General features: G+C 36.0%; 1 protein-coding gene across 1 annotated transcript in view; it reads right to left on the minus strand.

The window, feature by feature from the left end:
• Window positions 1–26,808, minus strand: part of LOC123824824 (leucyl and cystinyl aminopeptidase) — a 96,369-nt gene extending 69,561 nt beyond the window's left edge. The window contains exon 1 of the mRNA XM_045848232.1: window positions 26,628–26,808. Within this exon, the coding sequence (XP_045704188.1) occupies window positions 26,628–26,646 (19 nt within the window). The 5' untranslated portion in view covers window positions 26,647–26,808. The remainder of the gene's footprint in view (window positions 1–26,627) is intronic.
• Between the last annotated feature and the right edge of the window lie 597 nt (window positions 26,809–27,405).

A 27,405-nucleotide genomic window follows, 5' to 3' on the forward strand; every position in this document is an offset into this window, starting at 1 on the left:
AGAGCAAGGGGGCAAAACTAGGACAACTGTAATAGAATGATAAAAAACGAAAAAAAGGATTGAAGAAAAATGAACACAGCATCAGGGATTTGTGGGACAATATTAGATATCTACCACATACATAAGAAGATGAAAAAATAAGTTAAAATTTTATTAAGTTTGATGAAAACACTACTTACCAGATCAAAAAAAACCTCATCCAAGTTTCAAAAACAATAAATAAAAAGAAAGCCATACCTAGCTACAACATGCTCAAACTACTAAAGATAAAAGGTAAAGAGAAAATCTTTAAAGAAACCTGAGGACAATGTTATATAAAAGAAATAAATAAATGCAAAAGCTTCTCATCACAACTGGGTCTAGAAGATGACAGACAATGTTTTTGAGGTGCTAGGAGAAAAAAAGATTGTCAACTCAGAATTTTATATCCAGTGAAATTACCCTTTAAAAAACAAGATAAGGACACTTTTAAATAAATGAAAGCTGACAGAATTCATGTCAAGCAGATGAACACTATAAAAAATGGTGAAGGAGGTTCTTCAGACTGGAGAAGAATGATACCAGACAAAAATTCAGAATTTCAGGAAGGATAGAAGAATATTAGAAATGGTGAATAAGTTGTTACAAATAAAACTTTATGTTCTTTATTCTTCTTAAAACATCTTTAAAAGACTATAAAACTATCTCTTTAAAGCAAGAATAACATGTTAGCTGTGTTTAACATATAAAGATAAAATATATTAACAACAAGAACACAGAGCGTGGAAAGGGTGAATAAGGGGAATTATATTAAATTATATTTGTAAATTGAGAGGGGAAAATCAGAAGAAAAAAGTAAGAAGGGTCAAGCGTAAAATGTGAAGTGGTACAATAGTGATTATAAGCAGATTTTAATAAGTTAAGAATATATATCATTAGTCATATAATAATTAATGAAAAAGTAATTTAAAAGATGTATAACTAAGAGGCCAATAGAAGAATTAAAATGAAATATTAAAAAATACCAATAAACCCAAAAATAAGCATTAATAGAGAAACAAAGAACAAAAACTAAAGGGACAAATGAAAGCAATGGCAAAATGGCAGGCTTAAATTCAACTACATAAATAATTATATTAACTAAGTAGATTAAATATTCCAACTAAAGGGTGGAGATTACCATATTGGATTTAAAAAAGCAAAACTCAACTATACACTGTCTTTAAGAGATACATTTTAAATTTAAATGTACAAATAGGTTAACAAAGTAGAATGAAATTTTATAATGATAAAAGAAGAAATTCACCAGGATAAGACACCAATCTTAAAAAAGTATGTATCTAATAACAGAGCTTCAAAATTCATAAAACAGAAAATGATAAAACTCAAGAGAAAAACAGAAACGTATACAACCATAATTAAAGATTGTATGATCTTTCTCTTCATAATTGATAATACAAGTAAACAACAAATAAGTATAACCATAGAATACCTGAAAAATACTATCAACCAACTTGACCTAAATGACATTTATAGAACATTCACCAAACAACTGCAGAAGACATAAAACATTCACTAATATGATTATATTTTGTGCTATAATATAAATCTCAATACATTTCAAAAGACTAAACTAGCTTTTTTAGAGACTATGTCTCTCATCACAATGGAAACAATTAAAAGACCAATAATAGTGAATTATTTAAATATATAGATATTTGCAAATGGAAATTAAACTTCTAAATAATCCATGATCAAAGAATAAACCATGAGGGATTTAGAAAATATTTAAAATAAATAATAATAAAATATATAACATATCAAAATTGAGAGAAATTTACTGCTTCAGGTGTACATATTAGAAAAAAGTTTTAAGATAAATGATAGAAGTTTCCACCCTAAAAATCTAGAAAAGAATATCAAATTAAACCTAAGTAAGTAGAAGAAATAATAAAAAGCAAAACAGAAATTAATGAAACAGAGAAATAACAGAAAATTAACAAACCAAAAAAAGCTGCAGGAGGTCAGGAAAGCAGTGTCATTGACTCCAAATCATATTCTAGAAACTGGCCTAACAATCCACAATATCAAGTCCTGGCAGACCTCCAAGAACAATTGTTCACGTCTCCTCAAAAGTCTAGTTAAGTTCATTAACGAGATAAATCAGAATTCAATCCTGGGCTACAGAGATCCTCTTTAAGAAGCCCAACAGTCTTACCTCTGTCCTCTTTCAAGAATATCTGACAAACATAAAATCACTTAGCTAGTGATAATTATAGTTATACCCAAATTTAGAAAATGCATGTTCTCTCCCTACTCAATACTGGGTTGGCCCAACTGTTCATTTGTTGTTGTTTTTTTTTTCCTGTAAGATGGTTCTAGTAGAACTTAGTTGTCTTTATCTTCATCTGAAATAATTTTGTTAGATTGTAGTGTGATGGTTGTTATATCAGTGTGCATTAAAAAATTGATTTTTGTGTAGCAATTTTAATATTGAAGATGGAAGAAAATAAGCAACATTTTCAGCATATTATGCTTTATTATTTCAAGAAAGGTAAAAATGCAACTGACACACAAAAAGATTTGTGCAGTATATGGAGACGGTGCTGTGACTCATCAAATGTGTCAAAAGTGGTTTGCAACATTTTGTGCTAGAGATTTCTCAGTGTATGGTGATGCTCCATGGTCAGATAGACCAGTTGAAGTTGACAGTGATTAAATAAAGACATTGAGAATAATCAATGTTGTACCACATGGGAGATAGCTGACATACTAAAAGTATCAAAATCAATAAATAAACTTACTGGTGAAAATGAAAAATGTGTCTTTTATTTCATGGGAAAAAATACAAACTTTTTGGTCAACCCATAAAAACCTAGGGAAATTTTTTTTATAAATCTAAGTTTTCAAAATGAATTAGAGTTCTTTGAAACCTCTTACAATCTCTTCAAAAGTAAGAAAGTATTCTTAAACCCTGGCCAGTGGCTTAGTTGGTTGCAGCATCATCCTGTACACCAAAAGGTTGTGGGTTCAATTCCCAGTCGGCACGTACTTAGGTTTCAGGTTCAATCCCTGGTTGCGAAGCAAGCAATCAATGCTTCTCACATGGATGTGTTTCTCTCTCCCCGTCCCCTCCCCTTCTTCTCTCTCTAAAATCAATAAACAGATCATCAGTGAATATTTTTTAAAAGTATTTTAGTCAAAAAACTTTACCTAAATCATCTATTTCTGCCTCATTTTGGGCATTTGACTTAAAGCACCTACTTCATTTAGGGTAATCACAACTCTGAGGTTCATTCTGCCCAAATACAACCATACTACCCAATCAGGTTATAAATGTTTAGGTTATAATTATATGAACAGGTTATAATTATTCAAGTTACAATTATATGAACCATTCTCCATAGCTAGAGCACTTTGGTTCTGAATCTCAGTGACCCGATGACCAAACCTATATATAAACTAACTAAATCAGTCCTTGGTTCTAAACCCCATTTCCCCAAATCCTCCAGGGATGCACAGTGCTTGCTCTACCTCTGACCAGTGTGAGACCACACACATATTGCAAACTCCTTGGTTTCTCCCAAGCATGCATGGCTGCTGTGTCCACTTCATCACTGTCCCTTTATCCCACCATCTTTACTCCTCAGCCAAAAGGCTTGTCTTTTCTCCCTCTTTATTATATTGATCCAATGTAATGTTTTGAAATCCCCAGTTTCTTTCACCTTTTAAAAAACAACTCAACTGTTTTTGGAAAAAGGGTCCTACTATGACACCTTCCCCTCTTCTCCCCTAAACATTAAGATGCCTAACTATTGTGTTAGTATGAAAAGGTTAGAAGGACTGTAATAAAGAAATGCTTAAATGGGCCCTGAAAAAAATAACCCAGTGAGACTTCCACAGATATTCCTTCCTCCTTATGGTAAATCAGGACAATCTAGGAAAAGCGAGATTTAGAGTAAACTTGACATTATCTAGTCATTATTCTAAAGTAATGCTGCCAAGTTGGAAAATTATCCAGTACAAGCTTGCTTCTCTGTAGCCACCTTCCACAGAGTTGTGTTTATAATTAGATTGTGCAGTGTTAATTATGCTGGCTGCCCTGCCAATGTTCTACAGAAACTGCTGGGAGAGATCAAAACAATCATTCCCAAATTATGAGTCACCGCTCTCCACACTACACTCCAGTGGCAGCCTCTCAAACCTGGAAAATGAAATTGTTCATACTACATGCTTACACAGGCTTTCGCATTCAGGATGAAATACTGAGTTGTAAAAGTTGCTTCATATACTTTTCTAGAACAAGGGTACATTTCAGTACTGGTAAATTTTTGCTTATTAAAGAATTAGAAGCTGAAGGAGAGAGGCTTTAGAAACTTTTCAAGACCTAGTTTACCGAATAGGGAAGGGAATTTCTGCACAAGTAAACTACAATGATAAATTTTGCTTCACACTGGAATTAGATTAATCCCTCCAGGCCATGGCTCTTGTGTCATTCCTTTTTGTATCCTTAGTACCTAGCAGGGAAGAAGCCTGCAATAAATGTTGAAAAGGTGAAAGTAGCAATACCCAATACATGAACAGGAAATACTAATTAATGAAAATTTTCTATGTCTGCTCATAAACTTTCCAAAGGCTGAACCCAGGTTTACTGAGGCTTGTAATAAGATAGAATTAGTATGCTAAGAGGTTTCCAAGTTCCTTCTAATATCTGCTGTAGGGCAGGGCTTAGTAGTTACTTCAATGATTATGGGCTCTGAGTCACTGCATTCCATTTCTCCTGGACAGTGATTCTTCACACATTGTAATACATTTCCTCTTCTTTTCTCAAATTCAGTAAATAATTTAAATCCATTATGGTTTAGGAGGCATACAGTGTAGTAAATAGAAACCTGGAGATTCTAATTCTGGCTCTACCATTTAAGTATGTATTGGAACCTCAGTTTTCTCACTGGTAAATGGGGATAATAACTGCCCTGTCTGCTTAGATTATCATCATCAAATAAGTGGGTCACAATACTTTGCAAACTATGAAGTGCTACATTAATACAGAATTGATTGTTAATATATTAAGTAACTAGGGTAGGAGCTTCAAAATCATAAGCAAATAAACACATCCTTTACTTCTCAGCCAAGCACACTAGTATTACTCTTAAAGATCCATCAGTACAAATTCGCCCTTCACAACTAGTATTATTCTTTAAGATCCATCAGTACAATTTCCCCCCTCACAACTTTTAAAAAGACGATTCTTAAATGTTGCTCACAGCACTTATCAGTAGATAAATTCATGATTTAAAAAGAGCCTAGCCCTGGCTGGTGTGGCTCAGTGGCCTGAGTGCTGTGAAATTGCAAGGTTGCCAGTTCGATTCCAAGTCAGGGCACAAGCCTGGGTTGCAGGTTTGGTCCCCAGTTGGGGGTATGAGAGAGACAACCAGTAGATGTTTCTCTCACACATCAATGTTTCTGTCTCACTCTTTTTTCCTCCCTTCCCTTCTGTCTAAAAAAATAAATAAAATCTTAAAAAAAAAGAAAGAAGAGAGTCCAGACACCTGATTTTGTCTTCTGTGCCATAAATACCAAGTGATAAAACACAGGCAACAACTCTGGCCTCTTGATGTCTTTGAGAATCAGCACAAGCAGTGTCCATGGAAGATTCCAGCCAGTGTGAAACAGGGTAACTTCAGATAACTCTGTTTCACAGAAATTTTAATATTTTAAGGTTTTACATTTTAAGTCATTGGACTTCTAACACATTTGTCAAATGGCTGCTTTGATTGTGAAGACACTACAACTCTTAACAAAATAAACCTAGGGATTAAGTGTAACTATAAAGGCTATACTCATTTGCTCTAATTGCATTTACACAATAAAATGTATCAAATGACAGCTACGATTTGGATGAAGGAAATTTAAATTTATAGAATGCTTAATATTTTCTGGTTGAAACAAACCTAAAGGACAGTATGACATAGATGTTGATTTTACTTTACCAAACTAAAATGTTTAGTCAATAAATTTTCCACCATCTTCAAATGCTACACTACATTATATTCACTGTGTCTAATCACCACTGCTATTTTCTGTGCAGTTTTGTATTTCTATGAGCAAAAATCAACATTTTGGTGCTAGGAGGAAGAAGCAAAGAAGATAAACTACTTGCTAGTTTAATGCTGTAGTTATGAAGCACATTATTTTAAATTATCTGCCAAGAAGAACATTTAAGAGGAAAAGGAGGCAGGTACTCTACAAGAAAATGCCAATGACCAAGGAGAGTATCAAACAAAATCAAGAGCTGTAGCACATAGGAATCTGGAGTGAAATGTTTTAAATACAGCATTTAATATCCAAATCAAGGAAAGAACTAAATACCTGTAGTTTAATACAAACCTTAACTTGTAAAACAAGAATAACATAATAAAAGAGGGGTCATTTTTTCAGTAAAGGAACTGTTTTATCTCAATAAACAATGTGGATCTTCTTTTAACTTATGTCCATGAAATTAACCAATGTTCTCCATTTCCTCTGAAAGACATTGCCAATGCTGTGTGCCCAGTGAATGCCTGTAACTAAAGGGCTACTCTCTAGAAGGTCCAAGCACTTATGCCCCCCCAGCAGAGCAGTTGTGTTCTTACAAAGAATTAGTTGTCTGTTCTCCAACCAATTTATGCTAGTTAAAATTATAACTGTAATCATGTAATAATTATTGAATTAAATGAGAAAATAGAAAAAAAGAAGAGTGTCCATGAAAACTGGGTTATGTATTAGAAAGACCCTACCAAAGTTAAACCCCAAAATAACACTGCTGCCAAATGATTAGGAAGAAAAGCAAAAAGATTGGGGGAGAGGGGTCCTAGAAGGATTTCTGCTCCGAGGCTTCAAGGTGTCTAAGCTCAAACCACTTGAAAAAAAAAAAGGACCTAGAATTTATGGGTGTATCTTGGGCCGCACATATCATGTACAAGCAGAAAGATGTAGAACTCTAACCAGTGGAACCATATAGAAAATAAAAGCTTTAGTCAATAAGATGGTATCAGTAACTTAGTTTACATGCTGACATGTTTATAGTTTCTGTTTTTACCTAAGTTTTAAAAATTATCATGTTTGAGATATGTTAAAGGGAAACAGATGTCTAAGGCTCACATCTAAGAGCTTGTTCTGACAGTCAAGAGAGTATACCAAATTCCCTCCAAACACAAACCACAAGGTGTACATTAACTTGTGTGTGTCTAAAGAACAATTTTACTAAGATACTTATATACCTAGCTCTGCAAAATTATACTCATTGATGAGTTTAAACCAGAGGATTTTTAAAATCATGTCTCAACAATACATGCCAAAAGCCTAGTTCTTTTGACCAAGTAACTTGGTAAGAGGAATTTATCCTAAGAGAATCTACACACATTTACAGAATGTTTACAGCAGTTTTGTTTACATAGTAAGAAAAAGAAAACCTACATGTGTAACAACAGAGGATACATATATTCATATCAATAAAATGTTATGCAGACATAAAAATTATTTACATCCATCTTAAACATGGAAAGGTGTTCAAAATATAGTATTAAGAGGCAGGTTATAAAATTTTAAATAAATAAATATTTGTCCAGTTGGACATGCTGTGAATAAAAATGTTAATGTTGGTTATTTCTGCCAAATGAAGTTATGGGCATGTTGAATGTTTTTATTATTTTTCTTTTTATATGTTAAGTAATAGGGAAACACTCACACACACACAGATCATGTTTTAATCTGTTCATGATGTAAAGAAATTAATGAAAAATTACCCATATTTTGCTGTGTGTAACACACGCCCATGGCTTTAACATGGGAGCACATACATTATACACTAGGCATTAGTGCTACGTGCTACCCACGTATAATGTGCATCCTTATTTTTCCCTCAAAAGTTTGGGCAAAAAAGTGTGCATTATATACAGCAAGATGCTGTATCAACACTGTTGGCATGTCTTAGATATGGTCCTGGTCAGTGAAATAGGGACCTGGACACCAGGACAGAATTTGCTAATCAATCTTCCATGAGACTTATTAAGAGATGGAGTGTATTATCTCCACTCCTTGAATCTATACTGAACTTGTAATTTGCTTTAACCAATAGAATACAGCAAAAGTGATGATGAAATATTTCTAATTGTAGGCTTAGGGGCCTTGTAGCTTTCACTAGTTCTCTTTTGCTGACCTGAGGGTCCTGTGAGAAGAAATCTGAGCTGGACTCCTTGTGGATGAGGAGCCACATGGAAAGATGAGCCCAGCCAACAGCCAGCACCAACTGTCAGATATGTGAGCAAAGCTATCTTAAATCTTCTAGCTCCAAGTTAACCTGCCAGAAGATTGCTACTACAGGTGACCTCAGGCAAAATCAATAGAAGAAACATCCAGGTTCAGTATAAATTACTGACTTAAAGAAAATCATGGGCAAAGTAAATGGTGGTTGTTTTAACCCATTGTTTTGTGATTTATTATGCAGCAACAGATAACTGATTTATCCATCATTGATACATATACTTATTTTGATGTAGGTACTATTCTTATAGGCTAATTCACCCCTAAGACAAAAGTGATATTATATTATAGATATATCAGTCCTACGATTCTGTGGAATCTTTGAAACACATGCAGGGCCTCATGGTTATTTTGGACTTCAAGTCGAACATATAAGGAGAGAGCAGAACACCTGGCATTCAGAACACTTTGCATTCTTTATACAAAAACTCCTGTGTGCATCTGTGGGCCTTTTTCCAAAGCCTAAAGGCCTTGATGTACTTGACTCCATAGTTCCTACCTCCCTCATCCATGGAAGTGAGGATGCTCTTTGCCTCTAAGGTCCTAGAATAGGACCAGATTAGACGCTGAAAAAAGTAAAACCAAAGTTCATCATGACCACCCCCATTTTGACACCACTACCAATAAAAATAATAAAAACCAACATTCACTAAGGGCTTTAGCATGAGCTAACAATGGGCTGAGCACAGCAGAGTATGTAAGAATGTCTGGAACTAGAGATATTCTCTGCCATTTCCTGTGTAACCTTGAACAAGTTATTTCATCTTTCTAAACTCAGTGTGCTCATTTGTAAATTGGAGATAACAGTACCTATCTTATTGAATTGTGAGAATTAAATAAGATACAAGTAAAAGATTTAGAACAGAGCCTATCACATAGTAAGTGTTCAAAAATTATTAGCTTTCTGTATTATTAATCAGCATTTTACATGTATGAGCTTATTTAATCTAATTCCAATATTTTACAGATGAAGAAGTGAGAGGGTAAGAGGTTAAAGAACTTGCTAGTAAGTGACACAACCCAGTTCCAAACCTACATTTTTTTTACTGTAGTAGCTAAACCCTCTAACACCACATGATATGACTTAAAATAGCCTGGGAGTGTCAAGCCAGGTCCCTCCTGCCAGGCGAATGTTTCATGTCTCCACAGCCTCTGGAGCTGGGGTGGTCACAGAGCCACTTCAGGGTCCGAACTGAAGAGCTGCACGGAGGTTTGGCCTCAGTTAACACAGCCACCACCATGTGTCAGACACTGCCACTGTGGTTTCCACAACTGTCTTGGCCAGGCGCATGGTAGGTCTTCAAAAGGTGCTGCTTGATATTACCCAGTTACATTCGCTGTGTTACTGCTCCATCATGGGCAATAAGCTGGATGTTCCCCCTTTCTCATTAAGATTAAGAAATTATTCAAATACAACACAATGTGTGCCCATTTTATGGAAACTTTATTTTTTTGCTATTTTAGAAAACTAGAAGCTTTTTAAGAGATATGTTAACCTTTTATATTTTAAAGATAAAACAATTAACTTCTGTCCAAAGTTTTTCAGCTAATTAGTAAAAACAACTGGAACCAAGGAGATTTCTTGTTTTTAATTTTTAATTTTTAACTTCTCTACAGGAAGATGGAAGTGAAACTGCATTTTAGCCACAGAATCACTTAGCTAAGTTTAGTTCTACCTATATTCAGTTAGGTGATGTGAAAACAACTACTTTCTCAGATGCCGGAAATGGTTAAGTAACCTCAGAGAAGTCATTTGTTCTTGCACCATGGCAGACAATTTTTTTTCAATGAATATTTTTCAGATAATAGAACATCCTAGCATTGTTCAAGCGTTCATCAATTAAAATAGCAAATCTATAGGATGTTACAAGTTATTACTCTATTTTAGATAGCCCTTTTCCTTTAAAAAGGGCAAAGAGAGCTTTAATATGTTATTTAAAAATGAGTTTTTACATTTTATAATAAAATGAATTCTCAAGACTTCAAGACCAAACCAGAAGAATAGAAGTCATTGCAGGGAACAAACAAACTGACAGTTCAAGACCAAGCAACATGGTTCCATCTTGATCTCAAACAAAGCAGAGAGCAGATATGATTGAAAAAATTATATTTTAAGATAAATTTCTCATGTGCTATAGCTGATTTTTTGAGAAAAATATATGCTGTCTCCTTTTTTCTTCTGTAGTAAGCACTTACCTGCCTCCCAATACAGTAAAATATAACATTTGGGATGAGAGAATCTATATAATTATTAATATTAGAGTTTCCTGGCTAAGTGATAAAACTTTATTTACTAATTTTTAAAATGTTTTTGATGCAAATATTTCTAACACATTTCATTACTATCTTCTTACAAAGAACAGTTTCAACATTTGGTCATCATTGGCAAAAAAAAAATAACTACACTACCACATGTTTGGACATAGAGCTCAGTCTTAGCTGACAGAGTAAAATGACACTCTATAACCCAGAATTTGACCAAATTTTCTCAAAAAGTGTTTCAATTAGCAATGTAAAGTTTGCGGCAAATCATATTGCATGAGATTTTTAAGGTTTAGTTTAGATTTATTCACTGAGCCACTGTTTCACTGAAAACCCTGCAGCTGTTTATGCCAGCTTTTTATCAGGGGGTTTGTAAGTTCAGCTGATGGTCAATTTTAATTATGATTCACATATTACATTTCTTAAAGAAAAGCAGAAGTTATTCAATTTGAATAAAAGAGAGAAAGGAAAGATTGAGAAAAAATGAACAGTGCCTCAATATCAATACCAGGGAGAAAAGAAATACTGAGGGGAAAAAAGGAGCCGTGCCTCAACACCAACAAATTAATCAATATCAAAAAGACTAACATGCATTGTAAGCAAATATTGGGGCAGAAAATCATCCAGAAAAAAACTATGGTCTAAAACTCTACAAATATAGTGAAAGATACAAATTTACAGTTCAATGAACCTAACAAAAGAATAAGCCCAGCCCTGGCTGGTGTGGTTCAGTGGAATGAGTGTCTGCAGACTGAAATGTTGCCAGTTCAGTTCCCGCTTAAGGAACAAGCCTGGGTTATGGGCCAGGTCCCCAGCTGGGGGCATGCAAGAGTCCCCTGATCAGATGTTTCTCCTTTCTACTCTCTATAAAAATAAATAAATAAAATATTTTTTAAAAAGAATAAGCTCAAAGAAAACCAAACCAAGACACAAATAAACTACTAAAAAAAAGTCAAGAAAAACTCTGAAACCAGCTAGAAAAAAATATACATTATATAGAGGGTAATAACAATTAAAAGTACCATGCATTTCTTAACAGAAAACTGGAAGCTAGAATTTCATAGAGCAACAGCTTTAGTATTTTGATAAATATGTGTGTGTGTGTGTGTGTGTGTGTGTGTGTGTATCTTATTATATATGTTCGTACAATACATACAGGGTGGGGCAAAAGTAGATTTACAGTTGTGAGTGCATGAAACAGTTTATTCTTGTATTAAGATTTATTCACTATTGTATTATTTTCTATATGAACAACTGTAAACCTACTTTTGTCCCACCCTATATAATACATATGTTATATATCACACAAATATATTTATATCTTTGGTAAAAGTAAATGCAGAATACATAAAGAACTCCTACAACTCTGTATATGGGCAAAAGATCTGAACAGCCAACTCATGAAGCAAGATGAACTAATGACCAAAAAAACAAAACAAAACATGAAAAGATGCTCAACACCAGTATTCTTCAAGGGAAATGCAAATTAAAACCACATTGAGATACTATGAACCCACTAGACTGGCTAAAATTAAAAAGATTAATCATACCAAGTGTTGGCAAGGATATGGAGAAGCACTAGCGTAATACTGCTGAATGGAAACGTGAAATAACCAGTTTGGAAAACTTGGCAGTTTCTTAAATTTAAAACCTACAGATACCAGATGACCCAACCAATCAACTCCTAGGAATTTAACCAAGACAAACAAAAATTAATCTCTACACAAAGACGTATTTGAATGTTCACAACAGCTTTATTTATAACCAAAAACAAATATCTATTAAAAGGTATTAACAAGTTATGTTATATCTACATAATAGAATATTATTCAGCAATTTTAAAAGAGAAACTAAATATTGATATCCATAGAAAAATCTCAAAATTATTACACTGATTGAAAAAAAGGCTAAAAAAGATAGTATATGATTCTATTTATATAAAATCTATTAATTCCATTTGTATAAAATTCTAGGGAACGTAAACTAATCTATAGTGACAGAAAACAAGACAGTTGTTGCCTTGAAATGGGGATGGAGGGAGGAATAACATGTAGATTTTGTTTGCTTTAACTTTAAGTTTAAAAAATGGAAAACTAAGAACCAGGAAAATACAACACCTAGGTACTCTGATTTTAATTATACCAAGGCCAATTTGCAAGCCTTATTCGTTTGAACAATTACTGCACATCACATGCCAGGCTTCAGGCCTTTGTTCCACAATTACTTTTTGTTAACTCACACAAAGGAACCATAAATGGTCTTCTGTTCCAAAGTGTTCCTGACACTTACTGTGAACAACAGAGTGAAGAACTAATTCTGTTAGTATTTCAAGGTACTTTAAATGTGTGGATTAAGATGGTTGGGTATATGACCTACTTTTACAGTACATTAATTTAGTTAACTGAACTTATAACTGACTTACATCACTATATAAGTTTAAGGTATAAAGCACATGGCTTGATTTACACAGAGTATTGTGAAATGATTACCACGATACATTTAGTTAACAGCCATCATCTCATATATGGATAGATGCAATAAAACATGTTCCTTGTGATGAGAACTCTTAGGATCTGCTCCATAACTTCACTATATATCATACAGCAGTGTTAACTAAGGTCATCATGTGTACATTACATCCCTAGTACTAATTTATCCAGCAACTGGAATTTTGTACCTCTTGACCATCTTGTCCCTCTCCCCCACACACTGCCTCTGGTAACCACAAATCTGTCCTCATTTTCTATGTGTTTGGTGTGTTTGTTGGTTTTTAGTGTTTTGGGGTTTTTGTTTGTTTGTTTGTTTAGATTCCACATATAAGACAAATACAATACTTGTCTTTCTCTGACTTATTTCACTTAGCATAAATCCTCCAAGGTCCATCCATGTTGTAACAAATTGTAGGATTTCCTCTTTTTTTAAAGTCCTCACCCAAGGGTATTTGTATTGATTTTAGAGAGGAAGGGAGCAGAGGGGGCAGGGAGGAAGAGAGAGAGAAACATCAATGTGAGAGAGAAACATTGATCAGTTGCCTCCAGTATATGCCCTCATTACGGTTTGAACCCACAACCTAGGTATGTACCCTGACTGGGGACTGAACCAGCATCCTTTTGGTATGAAGGATGACAGTCCAACCAATGGAGCCACCTAGCCAGAGCAAGGATTTCCTTGTTTTTTTTTTTGTTTGTTTTCTTTTTAAGGCTGAGTAATATTCCATTGCACATATGTACCACAACTTCTTTATCCATTCATCCATTGATGGGCACTTAGGTTGTTTCCATGTCTTGGCTGTTATAAATAATGCTGCTATGAACATGAGGGTGCAGATATGTTTTCAAGGGGAAAAACAGTTTTACATAGATCAATGCTAGTCATTAGTGGACCCAAATACCACAAGAAGAAAAAGAGGGTTCGTTCTAGTTTTTTTAAAGGGAGACATGGGACAAAGGGTTTTAATTCATTCTGGACTTCACAAATCAGGACAAGTAGTAAAAAAAAATTATTGAATTAAACCATGCAGGCCTTTAATTCACTAAAATTAAAGTAAGTCTAAGAAACCACTAAAGGGCTAAGAAGTTAAATGATGTGTTCATATTATGTATATGTTGGAGGGAGGGGGTTTGGGAAAGAGGGGCAGCGGGTTGAAAACTCTCAGGTTTAAACACAAAACAGATAAAATCCAACTGTCGTTTTTAAGATAATTAAAGAGTATTCTAAAATTGTGTGTCCACTCTAGTTTAGAACTGTCCAGGGCTGAAATAAATAACTGTACAATCCTCAAATAACAAGGCACCTGATACATGGTTTGTCAGATATGCCTGGCTAGAACATTTCTTTCTCCTGTGACCTAGATCTATCTTAAGAAACCTGCTGCCTAATTTCCACAGTTCCATTTTCTACTTCCTGTGGACTCCTAAGGTATTCCTCTCCAATCCCTGTAAAAGGCAGATTAAATGTTTAAAGTAATAGTTATGAAGATGTGGAATGTACCCTGAGAATCACTAATGCTCCTTCAGCCAGTCTTCAAGGTTAAAACTATTTTCTTAATAAGAGGTTATTTGCCATTTTCATTTACATTCTACAATGTAAAATAATGCCTTTCAATAATTGTTTCATTTGGAAAATAGTTATTTTTCACTAAAGTATTATTTGACATGTAAAAAATTATGCAAGAGTAGAAGTTTCAGGATATTGTTTGAAAAAGCATATAAATACATAAGGTAAGAAACATAAATATAGATCTGAATCACTCTCTAGTTGGGCAGGAAGGAAACTGGGTGTAGGAAAAAAAATTACTGAACTTAAATTAACCATATACACTCTTTTGAGCATTCTCAGAAAGGAGTGTGGACTCCAATGATTTGTTTCTATGAAAAATACACATCTTCTTTACTGTAAGGTAACCAAATCATCCAAATCGAAGACTGCCTGTTATGGACTGAACTGAGTGCCCCACCCCCACCAAAAAAAAATTCATATCTAAGCACTAGCCCCCAGTGTGACTATTGGACATGGGGCCTTTAAGGACATAATTACAGTTAAATGAGGTCATAAGGGTAAGGCTGATAAGACTGATGTTCTTACAAGAGACATCTGAGACACCACAGCTCTCTCTGCAAGCATGGCGGAAAGGCATGTGAGGTCATAGCAAGAAGGTGGCCATCTGCAAGCCAGGAAGAGAGCTCTCACGGAAAACCAACCATGCCTTGCACCTTGATCTTGAATGCTTAACCTCCAGACCAAAAATGTAAGGAAAGAAAATTATTGTTGTTTAAACCACTCAACCCGGTCAGTCCATGGTATTATGTTATGGAAACCTGAGCTTACTAATACACTACCTATATTGTTTTCATATAAGTACTCCATAAATATACTGAGTAAAAAAGGGGGAAAATGGAGGGTTTTTTTTTAAAAGAAAGATGATGTTAAATTAATGTCTTCACAGTTCACAACCATAATTTATGCTATGTGCCACTAAAGAATTGTATTGGTTTTGTTCTTCTCCAAATGTCATTTAATTTTTATCCTTTGATTAACATTAGGACAAAAACATCTACATTGCTTCATCCTGGTTAGTTTCATGCTTTCACATTCCTGCTCATACCATTAGTATTCTGTTTTATCAACTCATACCATTAGTATTCTGTTTTATAAACTAATAGAGAATCTTGCCTCTCAATGACTTTGCCTAATTGACAGCAATGATGTAGCCTCACTTCCTGTACTCTTCCCATAAGGCCACATGAATGCTTATATATGATCAATTCATGCCTTCTTATCAATTCTGGGATATAAAAATTACTTTTTAAAAGTTGAATCTAATTGGTTTGGGAACTGTTTTGTGTCTTCTTAATGAAGAGCAAAAGTACCCCATACCAGGTCAGCCAGAAGCCCTACAGTACTGCTGTAAGAGAAATTGATTTAACTGCACCACTTTGGTCTCAAAGGCACAGCAACTCTCTAGCAATGAAGGAAGGAGGAAAATGTTAGGTCATTCTTTAATTTTGATTTTGAAAACACTTCTGAGTAAGAGACTGCTTCCCCTTACCCGTCATCTTTTTCCCCTCACACACTGAGACCATGTCTTATGTGCACTATCTTTCTTATACTAAGCACTTGCTGTGTCTGAAACACAACAAGCACTCAAAACACATTTCAGTGAAAAGGGAAGATGAATGAACACTCATAAGAATATTCCCCCCAAAAAAGTGACTTGGAATTACTCTTATTTGCTATAGAGAAATTTATAGAAAAAAAGAAAAAAGCATTGAAATTCAACTTTACTTAGGAAAAAAAGAAAAATATCTAAATTAAGAGAAAACAAACAAAATAATATTGTTATTTAAATGTTTCTGAGTTATGTGAATTAATGTTAGTTTCAGATAGCATTTATTGAATATCTAATATACATGGAACACTATGTTAGGTGGCAACTCTAGCAGCAACCAAATACCAGAGAGCTGTGCTTTTATTTGTCGTGCATAATTGATGGTCTCTGGCTGAACAAGCATGTACATTCTTTATATAAAACTCAAAATGTGGTATTAACCATTTAGAAAATGGAGTCCTAAAAAGTGGTACCTATACTTTTGTAACATATCATTAATGCTTCTTTGAGCATCTCTGGGCAGAAAAGTGGACTCCAATAATTTACTCCTGTGGAAAAACACTCTCTTCTCAACCCTGTCTTCCTAGGAGTAATTCTGGCCCAAGATGAGAAATGCCTCTACTTTATTCCCATGCAGTCCTTCCATATAGACAGTTCATCTTGCCATTTGGTCAAAATCACTATCTGATATGTTTCAAAAGTTGAAAATATTATCTCTGTAGGGAAAAAAGTTCTGGAGACTCCTGGCAGGGTAGAGGTAAGGAGCTAAACTGCCATGATTCATAACAGATTCTCAGAGCCAAAAGCTGCTGCCAAGTTACAATCCTTCTGTAAAAATAATAATAATAAATAAGGCTGTCATGGTCAACTAGCAGACATACAAATTCACTAGTAAAAGTAGCTCCTTATTACACTTCCTGTGAGGAAACCTAGCAAAATAGGTATAAACTTAAACACAGACATGTTTGTTTGCATTCCTGATGCCTATGAAATACAGGCCTTGTTAACAGTTAATGAAGTACCCTTATTCTATATCTTCATGTTAACACTACCTCTTTTGGTCTTAAATTCTTAACTACTCCAACCCCAACTAACAGACAAAATATATTTAATACCTAATCTAAGACTGGAACAAGTTCTACTTGTATGAATGAGGTGTTGCATATTACATTTGCTTAAAGGAACCAGAAAAACACATCTAAGACAGAATCAAATTGAATGTAGAAATGAATAGCTCCTCTATTCTACTCTTACACACTTCCCTGAAAGTGTTACAAATACTTGATCATTGTTAATAAATATGAAATGAAAAGAATCCTCCTATACTGGCCTGAAGCCTTCAGTAGACAAGATGTAGGAAGTACCATTTGTTTTCTAATTTTGAAAATCTCACTATGGCTGGAGTATGTCAAACTACCACGAATCTTAGACCTCAGCTAAAAACAATAAAAGTTTGAGTTTCTGTGCATATTTTTTTCAGTCTTTTAACTAAACATAATAGAACATCTTGCTATTATCTTTAAATAAGAAGCACAGACCTAGTAGTAAGGAGCCAGGATTTGAATGTAACCATCTGAATCACTCTTCTATATTATGCTACACTATGTAGCAGTCATAAAAATAAGATAGATCGATACATCTATCATCATCATGGATAGATCTCCAAAACAAACAAACAAAAAAAAACTGAAAGTACAAAACCAAGTGTATCTAAGGAAAATGGTATACTATCAGACCTGTGCTTCTTAGAGAAGCCTGACAGTTTTTAAGAGAATGTACTATTTTGTGTGTTCATATACCTTTTTTAAAATTTAATTCTGCTGGACTATAAGCTCCTCAAAAACAGAGGCCATGCTGCATCCATATTTGTACTACAGCTTTAAGAACAAAGCTTGGCACAAGTTACATACAATTAATGTATATTTTAACATATTTATTTGAGGGAATATCTTTTTAAAAATATATTATATCTTTAAAAAGAGGTAAGTATGGGCATGTCAAAAATAAATTTTATAAATACCTGTTAATTGAAGCAGTTTAAAATGGTATGCAAGAAAATTTGTACTAAAATATTCACTCTATGCTTTTCTCTGACCCCAACTCCTGACTTTCCAAGAAGACATGCAAAACTAATTTTGGTTTGTTCTATGTTTAGTCTTGGTGAACAAAATAAGAAATTAAGAAAAACTATTAGCATGACTTAAAAAGGAAGAAATTCAACACACACAAAAAAGGGTGAATAAAGAAAAAAATCATAAGTAGATTTAAACCCCACTATTATCTAGTTTCAATAAAATAGCATCCAGCTCAAAGTATTCCTTTCCTAAAAACATTTTTGTATAATATCTTCTAATAAATAAATATATATACATATACATATATATATATATTTCTGTAATTATTTTCTCTGGTTGTTATCTACAATGGACTTAATATAGAGCCAAAAGAAAAATAAAATTTACAATAATGTACAAAGCTCTAGTAAAAACCCTTTATTTCTTCTGAACAACCAGTATTCAAAAACACCATAGATCCCACAGGAAAAACACTCTAGTTAAATTTCTGGCTAGGGGACATCTAAAAAGCATCAAGTTAACAACAGGAACATAATATTTCAAGGACTAAAGAATGCAGACAAACAGTATTCCTTATCCTATTAATATTATGATATTAATCAGACATGCCTTTTTTTGCCATTTAAAAGTTAGCCAACACCCTCATAAGGGGAAATAAAGTTATTTGAGCTTAATTTTCAATTTCCTTTTCCTTTCCTAGGCTAAATTAATTACCCTAATGTTTATATTTACATCAAACTTTTTCACAATATTTTTTTAGTTTAAAGATTTTATTTGTTTATTTATTTTTAGAGAGAGGGGAAGGGAGGGAGAAAGAGAAGGAGAGAAACATCAATGTGTGGTTGCCTCTCGTGTGCCCCCCACCACTGGACACCTGGCCTGCAACCCAGGCATGTGCCCTGCCTGGGAATTGGGCCAGTGATCCTTTGGTTTGCAGCCCACACTCTATCCACTGAGCTATACCAGCCAGAGCTCATAATATATATTTTTTATTCTTTCTTCATAACATAGGTTCCACAATCCGAGACGATCCTCATGGTATCTCTTAGAGTCAGCTATAAAAAGCAATTGAAATTGTCAATAATGCCTAACATTTATGCCCCTTAATCTCTCAAGCAAATCTACAAAGTGGCAAATATCTTTTAAAGATATAAAGTTAAAAAGTTTATTTTTAATTCAATCAACTACCTGAATATAATTTCAAAATAATCTTAATCTACCATAATCCCTCATTTAAAATGAAAAATGGCAATAGGCATAATGAATACCTGTAAGTGATTTAATAGAGAATGAATATCATTGAATGAGATCTGCAAAAGAAATGTATTAAGAACCCTTCGATGTACATAGAATGCTTATGAGTTAGAAAGTACTTCAATCAGTAAATATATTTGCTAGACTTGATCTCAGAGAGATTTGAACAAAACATTATTCTGCTGATAATTCTCTGAAATACTTTTCCATCTGATTTATCAGACTGATAAAACACAAGTAAATGATAGTCTTAAATCTCTATAGCGAAAAGCTTGCCATCAACTTAAAACTTAATGAGAGGGTCAGTTTATCATCAACCCACTTTTTAAAAAATAGTGATGATATCCAAAACTCTGGATTGTAACCACATTTTTTTCTACCAGTCATCACAGTCATTTGATTATCTGCCAAGAAAAGTTTCTATGCATGAATTCTTCAAGTCTTTATCTCTGTGGTATTTCCCAAATTGGCAATTAATTAAAATAGAACTATGTAGCCAACTGCAATGAACAACTGAACTCGAACAAAGGTAACTTATTTGTATCTAATGCAACATACCCTATTTCTTATCTAACCTCCATTCATATTACGCCCTCTTTTCTACATTCAATTATTTTTCTGTGTGCTTCCTCCAACTGGAAGCTTACCAAGCCTCACTAGCCTGGATTGATGCAGATGGAAGTGAGTCTGCTGTTTTAAAGAGCAATACATTTCTTATTCCCACTAACACCCAAATACTCTATGCTCAGTCTGAGTTGTTTTCTTAATCTAGCCACCCTATCTAGGTACTGGAAGGACATGTCAGTGGCCCAAAGGGTTGGTTAGGTACTTAGCATTTAGTTCTAAAAGCAGAAAAACTACCTCAAACTCATGGAGTTGATCTTGATAAATCAAGCACACTAGCTCCTCTCACTATGCCCCAAGGGCCACAGCAGCCTCCCTTACTTAACCATTGAGGCCCTTTCAACAGTTATGAAACAAGAAGAAACTAGACAAGGATTACACTACTTTCTGATTTCAAATCACATGACCAAAAGCAACTTAAAGATGTTTTAAACATTTACTTACTCTACTCAATTACTCCCAAACTTCCATGCATTTTTCCTCTAAAGAAAAACTTGGGATAATGTAATGCTGTTGAGGTGATAAATATTCTAACAACTATTTTAAATCTTACAAGTTTCAAATGTGAGAAATACTATGAACCAAAGCCCCCTCGCCCACCAGAAAGTTCCTCTGTGACACATGAGGTAGTTAGGTGTCCGGGAAACATTACCACACCGTTGAGGTCAACATCGCTGTGGGCTCAGGAAGGAAAGGAGCACAACCAACCCGCAGAGATACCTGTTCTCCCACTGCACTTCCCATTCTCCTTCCTGTTCTCCCAGCTTATGAAGCTCTCCCCACAGAAACATCAGGATGCCTTTTACTCCCTTCATCCCAGATCATTGGCTTGACCTCCCCCAAAAGTACAGGGGGACTGCAGAAGACTGGACCACCCAGCCCCCCAACCTACAGAAATTCAGACAATTGGCTTGAGTTTTGTTTTGGCGACTGCATTCTTAAAATACATGGGAGAGATGCCCAGGAAGACCTTCATTAAAGAAAACACTCTTAAAAGTGTTTTCTGGAACACAAAGGATCTTCTGCAGTTGAACTTGATTTTCCATTGTTTTTCAACTCCTTTGGAAGCCTGAATTTTCTTTATTTGGCAAAAAAACTGGCTTCCTTCTAGTTTAGATGCTAATCTTGGAGTTAAAAAAAATTATTTGGCTCATTATTCAACCATAAGCATCAGTAGAAAAGTGAAGTAAAACCAGGAAACAAAGAACAGTCACTACTACCAGGATGGTACCACAAGGTCAATGGCTCTACAGTCCTCTTTGTCCTTTTTTTCTTGAAATTTAAAACTTTCATGAAAGTGAACAGTCCTAACATACATGTAATTGAATTTCTGACTGTGAAAGAAAGAAGTACATTGTATAATTAAACTCATGGCAAATGTGTTCTATCTCCATCCAGGGCCTCCAAATGCCAATCTCAACTCATTCATTCCCCTCAGCCCTCAATTTATTTTGTCCTACCAGATCCACCTACCTCCCCCTTCCAACTCTGATTCTGTCTTTCAACTTCATATAACAATGTCTCACTCTCCAAAGTAGGCTCTTTTCTGAACCAGACTTGCAAGGCTCAAGGCATGACTATTTTGAAAATCTCTGCCTATCAGCTTCCTCCTTTCCCTAAAATCTCTATATTTCTTTCATCTTCATCATTAATTCTAAGTCCCAATTTTTCCTAAAAATCTTTTGAGTCCATATCCTACAGGACCTCCCAGGATAATTGCAAATGGATTAGAATAATGAATCAGGTTACAGAGGAACCCTGATCCCTCTTGCATTGACATAGGAACTCTTACTGTCAATAACTGCAGAAGAACACTAGGACAATGATCAGCCTTCTCTAAAAAAGCCCCTAGATACACAGGAACTGTACTATCACAAGGGCTTCAAGATTTCCAATCCTTGTTTCCTGTGAACTCTCAGAAAAGGTACATGTCTATTGATTCAAATTTTTAAAAAAGAAAAAAAACTTTCTTGTGTTGCTTCACTAGTGTTATGGAAAGGCTTGGTAGTATTTGCGTCACCTCCAACCACCTACAGTTTTCAAGAGGTTAGGTAACAAATTTATAGAACTTGTCTGCACTATCCTCCTCACCTCAACTTCCAGGAAGCAGGGGTCTAACCTAGCTCCATCACAACTTCTGAGATTTCCTAACACTTTCATAGAGAGGGTAAAAATGCTGTTGTTTCCTAACAGGAATATTTACAGTAGAAATGTGAACTTTTTGGTGACAAATATTATATGAATAGGTTATAAAGACAACCCTGTACATTTATTTCATAATTAGAAAATTGTCTTAAACTGTTATTGCTTTTTCACTTCTATATATCAGCATGGGAACAAAGCTAGATTCTTGCATTTCATTTCTGTCACTGAGATTAGCATTATCGGATGACAGGTTTGTGGGATTTGTATAACTGTGCTTAGCAGAAAATCCACTTTGTAATAGGCATTCAAAAAATGGTATCTGATTGAATCACTGAAGAGGAAATCACCTCTTGCTTATTTTTATATGATAATTTCCTCATAACCAATCTTTCTGGTTATATATCTTTCAGGCTGAGTTCTCAAGGATCATCTACAGATAAATGATAATCACTAGTTTCAATTGCATCTAAACTATGTTGTTTATCTTGTTTCAAGACACTCTTTTCTAGAGGTTGTGTAAAGCAAAGAAATTTTCAAACACTGCTTCCCAGTTAAAAACTAAATTGGTTTATAGTTACTGCCTCAACCTTAGATTACTAAGTGTTAACACTCAATTCCTATATAGTTCCTCTTCCCCTTAACTAAAATAAAAACAAAACAGCTGGATTAAAAACAGAGTTTAACTTACATTCTATCAGAGAGAAAAACTCCTATCTTCCATTTCTTAAGGGTTTTCTCTCATTGTAGTAATTTATCATAGAACAAAAGATGTAAAACATATAAACAAACTGTGGTAAGCTCACATTTTTGATAGATGATGCTAAATTTTTTTAAATGTATGCTATAGGACAATTATTATTTTATAACATAAAAAGATGAAATCACAATTTCATACTGCCTTAAACCATGAATATCTAGTTTGTTGTCCAGATTCTCATTATGGAAGTTGGGAATACTTTCAATTGGATTGCATTTGAAAACAAAAACAAAAATAATTTTGTAAGACAGGAAAGTCCCCCCTGTTTGATTATGCACTAGGCTGTAGTGCTAAAGAAATTTCTGGGGGCTTTGTTCATATGAAAAAAAAATGACTAACTGTTTAAGTTATGTTTTCAGATTTGGGACTTCAAATATCAATGCTTTTTTACCCTCTAGATTCCCTTTAGGCCTACAAAGCACAGGGGGGAAATACACATATACACACATTCAACACAGCACATAAGGATTAAAAGTCCTTCTCTGTCAATATGCCTCCAAATCCTAAATCTGCTACCTTCTGGTGAATAATTCTAACATCCTCAAAATGAAGTCACATATTCCTAGGCCCAACAATCGCAGACCTCCTCAATCAGATTCTGAGGGTGAGCCCTTGTGTTTATATTCTTTAACAAAAATTTAAAATACTCTGAAATATCCCAACCCTGAATGCACGAGGGAGGACAAATAAAGCTTGACAGTCATCAAATAATAACTTGCCCTAATCTACAACAGTACATCTATCTAAAGGTCTAGAGGGTTGCTGCCGCTTTTTGTGTTTGTTTTTTGATAATATATAAATACCACTTTCTATTAGTTTCACCTCTCTCTACCTGCCTAGCAGGACAAAATAGTTACTGTTAAAACTCTTGAGTACTGGTTTAGCACATCTCACCCCCATCCCCACCCCCCCGCAAAAAAAAAAAAAAAAAAAAAAAAAAAAACAACTCACCAAAGATCCAAAACCAGTATAGATATATACAATCCTCAGCATAATAGCAGTCCCTCCCCAGGGCAAAACCAAAAATATCTCCTGAGCCAAACAGGAATTCCTGGCACTAAGGACCCTGATTATAAGCCTTTTCTGGAGATGTGTATATTAAATGGGTTATAGAGGTGTTATCTGGACAGGTTAACATAGGGTGTTCACATTATCAGCGGGCAAAGAGCAGGGCACAAGGAAAAAGAACCTTGGCAGCAGCAAGTTTTAACAAAGTTCAGAAAGCCCTACTGGAATAGATGAATACTAAAAGCCAAAATGACAAAATAGAAACTAAATTTGCCTTCTTTACACATTTATAGGGCACAGGGTAAAACCATTGACAAGATTTTAACTGAACGATATGTGGTCCTGAAACTAAAACTGTCTTTGTTAAGCTCTCACAACTCTTTCCATATACAGGATACATGAGAAAGTATAAGCACTGAAGATTTCACTAAAAGAGCATGAATTTGAAACAAAAGCTAATACCAAGCTTGACAATTCCTGCAATCATAAATTCAATGGAAATGAAATACTCTGCACCAGAACACCCAGACCTATAGAAGAATTAAATGTATGTATACTTTGTACATATAAAGATGCATATTTGAAAACAAAGATGTACAAAGATGTACAAAGATGCCCTATTTGAAAACACTAGAGAATTCTACAGTTATCCTTCAAAATTTCTGAAATTAAAAACAAAAACCAAGAAAAAAGTCCACCTTGAAAAGTACCTCAAATTGCTAGGAGCTCATTTCTTGTGACTTCAAACGTTGTAGCTTCTATTCTCCTTGGTAAAGGATTTACATTAACTAAAATGATGCATTGCCAAACTATCTCTAGCATGCAGTGAAAATCTGGAAGACAGGAAAGGATTATAAATCCAATTTCCTACATGAAAGTTGAAGGTTTGCTTCTTTTTTGTTTTCATCTGTAGGACTTTTCTACTGCCTTCCCAAATGTAGTAATTTGTAAACATTCATATCTAGGAGAATATGTTCTAAGAGAGAAGAAAAGGCTCCAATTTTAAGACTTGAGAATGTACTTTCATTCTGTAGGCACGGGTTCACAAAATCAGCTAGCCATGCTCTTGACCAAATGGATGACTTGGCCTTGCTGTGGAAACTTTTTTTTAATTTAAAAGAAATTTCATATTTAACATCCTAGAAAGATGGACGCTCCAAGCATTCTACCTAGAACAAAGAAAAAGCCTTCAAAGAGTCATATGAAAGGATGTAACGATCTGTATTAAACATATATTACACTAAAGTACCAGATGGTCTTCAAGGTTCTTTTCTGTCCCACTCTTCCATAATTGTCTTAGTAACTCACCAGACTCTTCTTAGAGCCTTTGTGATTACAAATAGAACCTGAATGAGATTTGGAATTACAGTTGCTATCATTAAGCCTGATTAAACAGTACAGACAGGAAGATGGCAGTAGAATAAAGCATTCTGAAGTAGAAACAGGAAGAATATAATGAGTAGTTCACAAGCCCATGAATGAAGCACAACATACAACAAAGTGAGGATGGTGTTTCAGATGTATAGCAGTCAATGTCTCTGTCTCTTGGGTGACCATGACCCACCCAAACAGCGGTAGACTTGTCTTCTATTAACATGACAAACTACCTGAAGTAACCGACCTCGAGCAGGAAAACACGTCAACTAGAAAATGAATTCTCTGTTTAAGTATGAATTATCCCTTGATGGCTTTCCTACTTTCTATCCCAAACAAAATTCATATAACCAACGCCGCAAAAATGGCTAGGCATCTCACCCTTATACTGTAACTCTGGCACTTCTGTTCCAAACAAAAGCCATCGTTTTATCTAGGGCGGGATTTATTCTCTGCATTCAGTACAGGGCTGTGACTGTTGTAGGATATCCTGCACACTCCGACTCGACTCTGACTCTCCGCTCAAGTCGCATTGTGATATCACCGTGACGGACCCTCCATATCTAATGAGCCTTCCACCGAAAACTATGTTATCGGAGCCGAGGAAAGGAAGCTTGAACGCCCTGCGCAGCGCCTCAGCGACAGACGTGAGAGTGGCGATGCGGACAGGCACCTCCTCGGGCTGAGCAGGGGGGAGGCCAGCCTTTCTCCCCAAGTTTCCCTTCTTTCCCCTAAATGAACCCGCAAGCTCCCTAACCCAACACGTCCTATTAGGAAAAGTCACGCCTGCAACTCGCTGAAGGACAGGGGGACAGCTCCCAGCGCAGCACCGAAGTTAGCTGGGCAGAGGCCGTGACGCACACCACCTTATTCGGGGCAAACACTGCTGCCAACTTTCCCACTTCCCCTCCTCTGTGTTCAGCAGCCCAAACTTTGCCGTTTGCCCACCTGGCCACAGAGCGGAGAATCGGATCCAGCCGCACCCGAAGCCTCCCATCCCCACCCTGGAAGACGGCGGTCTTGACCTTCACGCCAGTCCCCGGCCCAGCATTGGGCTCTGCCGGACCCCTGTCCCGGAGCCTCCCAGCTGCCTCCCCCCGTCCCATCTCCCCACCCCCAAACCCTCTCAGAAAACCCTCCGTGGGAACAACTGTATCCCGACCCCTCGGGTTACGACTGCCCACAGTCCTCTGGGATCCAGAGAGCTCCTTCCCGGGCCCTCTGGCTGCCCACTCACCACTGGTGAAGGGCTCCATTTTCCCCCCGCCACTGCTCCTTGCAGCCCGAGCGCCCCAGCTTGCTACGCGGAGGGCTGAAGCGGCCCTGCAGACTGAGCATGCCCAGCGAGGCTAACGAGAGATGTTAGGGAGGTGCTGCTAGGGTCGGAGCCGCTCCGCAGCTCCGTGACTCCGCCTTTCCGGGTTTTCTCGACAGCTGCAGAAAATGTAAGGGCAGAAAGAAGAAAACGTTTCGCAAGGCCTGATGCCAACTAGGGGAGAGGAAGGGTTGAAGCGGATTGGAGCAGAGGGCGGGTCCATGGGCGGGGTGTAAACAAGCCACACCCCCATCTGGAAAGCCGGTGTGTCAGTCTCTTCAGGCCCATGGTCAGCAAAGGTGAGGGCCTACTGTGTCCTGACCAGCACGATCCTAGGCATCCAGAACTCAGCACCGAAGTGGAAAAACACAGCCGTTGCCCCGTGAAGCAGACATTCCGGAAGCAGGCAATAAACCAGCGTAGAAGACACACGAGGCTGAAATAGCTGCTCCACTGAGCATTAAATCGGGGTGATGTGATGGAGAGTCAATGGGGTGCTAATTCGGGTGACTTGGTGAAGACAGGACTGGCTGAAAGGTGCCACTGTAGCCGAGATCTGAAGGCAGAGCAGGAGCCTGCGGGTGAAGGTTCACTCCCGAACTGGAGAACGGCTTTGGGCGCTCACTTCACGAAAGACTCGAAAGAGGTGGCGCCGTGGACAGTCTCCGCAGAGCTGCTGGCCCGCAACAGAATGGTCCCA

The sequence above is a fragment of the Phyllostomus hastatus genome, unplaced genomic scaffold, assembly GCF_019186645.2.
Source record: "Phyllostomus hastatus isolate PE091 unplaced genomic scaffold, TTU_PhHast_1.1 phas_contig_58, whole genome shotgun sequence".
Classification (NCBI taxonomy): Eukaryota; Metazoa; Chordata; class Mammalia; order Chiroptera; family Phyllostomidae; genus Phyllostomus; species Phyllostomus hastatus.